The sequence below is a fragment of the Manis javanica genome, chromosome 7 (assembly GCF_040802235.1).
Source record: "Manis javanica isolate MJ-LG chromosome 7, MJ_LKY, whole genome shotgun sequence".
In the NCBI taxonomy this organism is placed as follows: domain Eukaryota; kingdom Metazoa; phylum Chordata; class Mammalia; order Pholidota; family Manidae; genus Manis; species Manis javanica.
The window spans coordinates 31,901,892-31,909,017 of record NC_133162.1 but is presented as its reverse complement, the minus strand read 5'-3'; the positions used below and the strand labels follow the sequence as shown (position 1 = coordinate 31,909,017).

The following is a 7,126-nucleotide window of genomic DNA, read 5'->3' as shown; positions in this document are numbered from 1 at the left end:
TAAAAAAACCATCTGTGATGGTCACAAGTTAAATAATGATTTATATGAAGAAAAATGTCTTATGGTATAATTGGCCTTAGACACAAATTCTCCTGCTGGAGATGCAATGTAGGAAAACTATGAACTAGGAGTCAGGAAACTAGATCCACTTTCCTGCTTTGCTGCTCTTCATTCATTCGAACATTCAAATATTTACTGCACTGTGGGAGCAACTATATCATGTGCTGGGGGCATGACAGCAAGTAAGAGAGACCACTCCCTGCTCTTTCTCTCTCTCTCTCTGTGTGTGAACATTAGCCGGTGGTTTGACTTTTCCACATCTCTAACCTGATTAGACTACATTTCTGAGGCCTTTTTCAAACCTTTTAAAATGCTAAGGTTTGTGACAGCTTTGTGGAGGGGGAAGCTGCCCAGCGAGCTTGGGACTTAAAGATTTACCTTCTTCAAGAGGATTAGCTCTTGTCCTGATTTCAAAACAACTTCGTATACACAGTTTTAAAAAGTTTTGATCAGCCTCTCACTTGCATTTGGGTCCACTCAGCAAGGACTGGGTGTGGCAATTCATGCTTCTAAGACTTCAGAGGTAGGAGGTTAAAGTTTGGGAAAGGTGGAGGATTTGCTCCAGCACCAGCAAGCCAGCTGTTCCCCGGAGCTGCTCCTCTGCAGTCCCACGTGCCTTCCAACCAATAACACGGTTTCTCCTGCCACAGCTCCACCGCCTGGGTAACCGTTGCTCTTCTGGTTTTATGAGCCTCGAAAAGGGATTGTTCCTCAGGGGACCAGAAGTGATCGGCTTTATGGGGCTGGAAGAACTGTTCTGGCGTCCCACAGAATTTCTAGTGGGTATCAAGGTAACAAGTTTCTTGCCATCTGGCTTCAAAACTGCAATAAGTAGTTTTGTTTTTGTTTTGTTTTTTCTTGCAGCCAAGATACATTTTTCAAGGGAGAAAAATGGATTTCTGTTACAGAGGGAGAGCGCACTAGAGATATTTTAATATGCATTGCTTCAAGAATACAAAGTTACAACCCGGGGAGAAACCTTCCTGTAGCTTTAGGGAAATGAGCAGCTGGACTCTCGGCCAATCTGTCCTTTCCAGTCAATGAAAAAGACCTTAGGGTTTGAGGTTCCTTCCGAAACGGGGCCGGCTAATTTAGCCCCTCCCACGAGCCCGAGGGTCTGTTATATCTCGGTTCCTTGAGTACCTCTCTTACTGAACCGACCACAGCAAGCAGAGGCTGAAAAAAGAGCAAAGAGGAAGAAAACAAAAGCTGCCAATTATGGAAGATAGAAAGGGTAAGAGCAAAACTGATTTGATCTGAATCCTTAAAAACAAAACAAACAAAACAAAGCAAAAAAAAAAAAAAGAGAGAGAGAGAGAGAGAGAAAAAAAAAGAAATCCGAAAACCCAGACCAAAAGCAAGTACTTGAAAGCGCAAGAGGCAAAAAGCCCTAAATGAACTTTCCCACCTTCTTCTGAGAGGAGGCAGAGAAAGAACTTTGGGAGCTTTTTAGGAAGCAAAGCCTCGGGATGTAGTCAAGGGTGGCTCTTGAGCAAGCTGGAGGGGCTCATGAATATTCATTAGCAATCTGTATTCAGATCTGGTTTTTTAGAGGCAAACGACTTCTCCCGTCCCCTTGAAGTTGAAGAGGCAGCTGCCTCATTTACAGTCCAGAGTCACCTTGCTTCTGGTGGGTACCTCAGCCTATTTGCTTGAAGATGCTGGACTCCGTGTGTAGATTTGTTTTGTTCTCGAGTTTCCTGCCTGCTTTCCTGTTGTGAAATTAGCCAAGGCTTCTCTGCCTGGAGTTGGACAGAGAAGTTAATGTGGCAAGAGGCTGTCACAACAGCACCCCAGAGTGTATCTTGCAAAAGACTGAAAGTGTCTTGGGATGTGTGGGGAACTGTGCATGTGTATGGGGGAAGGGAGGAGAGGGGTGGCGGGACGAAGGACACTTTTATCTTTAAAAAAGCAAGGCATATCTGACTGACTATATTTAGATTTTGTCTAAAAACTGCAAGAGCGGCCGGGTTTGCACAGATGGTGTGCAGTGTCTGTCTTTTACCTCTTTTGGGCATTTTCTGCCAGGACGGTGAGGCAGCTGCTTGCTGGCCTGTGGGAGCCAGGAAGGCTCTCTGCAGCAGTGTGCTTGTGTAGGGTTGCAAACCTTCTTCCACATCTCTAATTTCTAATGTCCCCATACGTCTTTACCCAATGGAATGTGGAGGAATGGAATGGGTAGCCAGCAGATTTCTTAATAAGGACAATGATGGGAACCATTAACGTTTACTAAGTCTTTATGCCAAGAGCTGTGCTAAGCATATTACATGTGTTATTTATTCTCTCATCATCTTATGAGGTGAGTGCTATCATTATCATCCCCATTTTCCAGAGTGGAATTGAGAGAGTGAGAAAGTGGTTTGCCTCAGGATCGCACAGTTAGTAAGTGGTGAATTTGGATGCAGGCATAGGGCCTGAGGGCCTTACAATTACCCACACTGTTGCCCCACTCGGGAGGCTCTTACTACTGCTCTGACATAGTTGGTCGCTAGTTTGCAAAGCCTTGAAGCTACTGGAAAAATGATACTGATTAAAAATCTCAAGGCTAAGAAGGAACTGTGCTGCTGTCAAGTTCACATACTATTTCTCATTTGGTGCCCAGGGCTCTTTACGGTAGAGCCCATGTATTATCATTGCCTTTTACAAAAGGGAAAAACTGAGGCCAGGAGGGATTAGGTGACAGGAATCACACTGCTAGTTTCAAAAGCCCAGGCCAGACTAGAAATCCCCTGCCTCTGGTCTCCCTTCTAACCTGCAGAATGAGTCCAGTCATTTCTGAAATTCTGTCTCCTCCCCAAGCTACTTTCAGTTCCCCAAGCAACCTTGCTCCTTTCCTCCCTCCCACATTGTTGCAAGGCACTTGCCTCTGTCCTGAAGGCCTATGTGGGCCTCTGCTTCCCCTTTAGTCTGGAGCTTGTGTTTGAATTCCAGCCCCACCAACTGCGTGCCTCAGATTCTTCATCTGCAAAATGAAAAGAACAATGTTATCTATATCATAGGGTTGTTGGAGGGACTAAATGAGGGATCCATGCAAGGTTCTCAGAACAGGTCCTGATGCATAGAGTATGTGCTCAATAAATGTTAGCTGTCGTCATCACTGCTGCAAGCCTCAGCTTGGTTATTAGTCTCCCCTTTAAGCTTTCTCCAACCCTGTCTTGGACGCTTCCACTACATGTCACTATTTATGACTAATGGAACTTTATTATCTACATTTCTGCCCTCTGCATTGCCTCCTGCTTCTCCTGACTATAATTTCTTTATTCACTTTTGGATCTGCAGTATCTAGTGCAATGTTTAGTTAGCAGACAGTCAATAAATGTTTGGTAAACTAAGTGTTATTATTTTAGTTGCTATTCATCCTGGAGTCAGGACACTGGTTTAAGAGGAGACCTTTGAATTTATAGCAGAGCTTCTGCAGGTACATACAGCTTTTGTGCAACCTATAAAGACATCCCTCTAAATGACTACATTGAAAAACAAAATGCATCTTCTCTAGGCAGGTGTTCTTCAGAGCAGATGTGACCCCATGCCAGGGGACCCAGTTTGGCCAGTCTAGCTGTAGCTGAACTTCAGTCACCACTCTCCTTGCTCAGTCTGGGGCCAAACTGGAGACTGCAGGTACCTCATAGCACAACCTTGCTATCTCTGAACAGAATGTCTGGTTCCAGAAATAGTGTCACTTCAGCCTCATTTTACGGCAACCTCATAGTCTGAGATAATGTACTCTGGTAATAAAAGAAAAACAAACACTGAAGAGATTGACCTTGGGTAAAATCATGAAGTCCATTACATTTGTTTCCAGCACCCTCCCTTTCCTCTTCCTGGAATACCTTCAAACCAATTCAACAAATATTATTATGTGTCTACCATTTCTAAGTCCCTATGCCAGATGTGTGGGCTATAAACAGTTTACTTATGGTCCAGTGGGGAAGATAGACATCTATACAACCAACTCTCATTGAAAGCCAGACCCTGTGAAGTGCTCATATTAATAGCTAACCTTGCTTATTTAGTATGTGCCAGGCACTATAATTTTTATATGTATTGTTTCATATAATCTTCACAAAAAGCCCACAACACACCTATGATACAGATTACTGCATGTTACACCTGTGGTGGGAAGTCACTTGACCAGGTCACATAACTAGTAAGAGGCAGATGGGGAATGAGACCCATGTAGTAAAGCTGCAAAGCCTGGCTTTCTAACAGACAAGTTCTCCTACCTCCCTATGAGCTGTAATAAAAGTCTAAAGAAATCCCATGAGAAACATAAAGGGGAGTGATCATTTCTGGGAAAAACTTTCCAAAGGATGGGACACTTCTGTTGGATCTGGAAAGATGATTGGAATCTGTCACTCACAACAAGCCCCTTCCAAGTCCCCGCAGTGCTCAAGACCTTTTCTCTCCCTTTTACCAAAACTACATCCTAGATTTAAGAGTAAAAAGCTCCTTCACCTTTTCCAAGTTCCAAGCAGGGAACTGATTTACATGTCTATGCTGGAGATTTGAAGGCAGAAGTCCAAAGTTTAGCTTTGACTATGAGTTTGGGATTACCAGTCATGCAATTGAATAAACCATGTAATCAGCTGCATATTAACTAATTTCCTTAATCACAATTATCTTGCATGGTCATTAGGCACACAGGGTAAGTGGTTTTTACAGATGACAGTGATTGGTATTGCTTTTACTTGGCCAAACCATATTTAAAGAGTATTTTTGGTTGCTTTTGCACTCTACAACCAGAGATATGCTCAAGAGCTTTAGCATTTAATTCCACCTGCCATGGGTTGATAGGGCTGGGCTCAGCCTGGGCAGAGTGAAGGTGATACCTGGGGCAAATCACATAGGGTCTGTTCTTTGTGAGCTTCATTCCCTGAAACACTTTTGAGGGAAGCCAAAATTGAGGGCAGCTCTTGTGACAAAGAATCATCCAATCTCCTGATGGTTTGATGGAAGTGCAGAGGGTGCGGCACTAGGTTTGCCTTGGTGAATGTGTCTGAGTCAGTGTAGCTCAAACTTAAACATTCATGTACAGCATTGGGAATCTTGATAAAATGCAGACTCTGGGGTGGGGCTTGAGCGTCTGCATTTCTTACAAGCTTCCAAGAGATGGTAACACTGACCCTCTGTAGATAATACTTCAACTGACCATGGTATAGGGTTCATTGCATGCCTTAGTCTCAGGGCTAATTTTGGTACCACATGACCAAGTCCCCCAGCCCCCCAGCCCCCAAGCTACCACGTTGAGTCATTGATCAGATGTCACTGCAAGATGATAAGTCTAACTCATTCGTTTGTTCATTCAGTAAATATACGTCCTAGAACAGGAAGTTGAAGCCCCTCAATTTGCTATAATAGCAGCAAGTCTGAATCTTTATTACAAACAATTACTACACAAAAAGGCCTTGTATTGGGTTCCTTAAAAGATCTCTCACCTTTCCTCCATGGCTCTATGAAGAAAGGCTCCCAAAGTTGCTTTCATTCTCTGTTTCCAACCTGAGAAGTACTGGAATATAACATCTGGCTGCCTCCAGAACCCTTTGCTGGGTGTTTGGAGTGCTGGAAGCTGGGGGCAGCAGGGAGTCAGGGCTCTGAGACTGGAAGTGTAGTGCCTGGAGCACAGTGCAGAAGTGAGTCAGGAATGAGTCCAGGCACAAAGGAGGAAAATGGGTGCCGGGAGGACCACTGGAATTCTTTAAGTTTGGGAAATTGAGGGAAAAGAAGCTGGAGAAAAGAAGGCAGCATAGAGTTTGCCTAACATGCTTCCATTGTGCAGTTTTTGTGCTAGATTATCAAACGACTTTAGAGACCTAGGAACAATGGCAGTACACACCCTACATAAAGCAGTATTTCCTTTTGATTCATAGGAAGGATGTGGACAATTCCTTTATGTCCCAGAGGGTGTAACTGATGTGGCACATGCCCATTAAAGAAAATATGAGAATATAGATTAGGGGAGAGAAGAAAAACAATCGACTGTGAGAATATTTTGGTGTAGTTCCTTGCAGTTCCTTTTACTATGCCCTTATTGTTTCTCACTTTGAGCATTGACTAGAACCTTGAAAAATGATGAGATGGAATTGTGATCATTAGGCTACATATACAATTTTAAAGCCTGGCTTTTAGCAGAGCAGGAAAGCACAAGTATTTCCCATCTTTTAGCATAGTCTTTGTTAGCATAATCTTTATAGTCTCATAGTTTATTTAACATTAACAATTATCCTATTACTGAATATTTAAGTTGTTTCCATTTCTATAAACATCTTTGTGCATCAGGTTTTTCCAAATGTGGGGTTGCATGCTGAGAACAGAGTTCCACAAGTAGAATTATTGGATTAAGACTTGGAAATGTTCTTTAAAATTCTTCATCACTGTTGGAACATTGCTTTCCCTAAGGGTGGACCCTTCAAGCCCCTAGAAGCAGTTCCCATTTTGCTGCATACCTGACAGCTTTGGTGCTCTTTTTTTTTTAATCTTATCCACTTTTATGTTGCTTAAGCTTGTATTTGTTTAGTTACCAGTAAATTTGACATTTTTCACATAATGTGCTTTTTCTTTTGTATACTGTGTTTATGTTCTTTACATTTATTACTTATCTGGATTTTATGTTTTTAAATTAATTTTTGTGAGTTCTTCATAAAATACATTCATGCTTTTCTGCCATATTTGCAAGTTTTTCTGAATCTTCTCTTAGTGTTTTTATAGAGACTTACTGATCCAATACATTTCTGTGGTGGTGTAGTTTTCAAAGTAGCTCGATACTGCATTTTTATTATCTCTTTACCCAGGATAATACTTTTTTTTAATTCCAAGAGATTATTTTTGTTTAAACCATTAATTTTAATTAATTTTTCATTCTGTTTCACAATGGTTAGAGAATATGGATTTATAATTTCTGAGGTTTCTTTGTACCTAAGCATATAGTGAAGTTTTATAAATCTATGAACACTTGTGAATAACATATATTGGATATTTGTGAATCTATCCAGTCACTGTATTAACCCTTCGCACATATATACATCTACTTTGGTATATTTTTAGCAATATTTAGGAGAATTTCAGTTCC

General features: G+C 41.8%; 1 protein-coding gene across 5 annotated transcripts in view; it reads left to right on the top strand.

The window, feature by feature from the left end:
• Positions 1-696: 696 nt before the first annotated feature.
• The window catches only part of ENTPD1 (ectonucleoside triphosphate diphosphohydrolase 1), a 101,856-nt gene continuing 95,426 nt past the window's right edge, over positions 697-7,126 (top strand). For 2 of the 5 annotated variants that reach the window (XM_017656817.3, XM_037015775.2), the window contains exon 1: positions 1,008-1,294. In XM_017656817.3, coding sequence (XP_017512306.3) covers positions 1,279-1,294 — 16 coding nt within the window. In that variant the 5' untranslated portion in view covers positions 1,008-1,278. Of the gene's footprint in view, positions 852-1,007; positions 1,295-7,126 lie in introns of those variants that run through there. The other 3 variants (XM_017656821.3, XM_017656820.3, XM_017656818.3) reach the window with 3 other exon arrangements.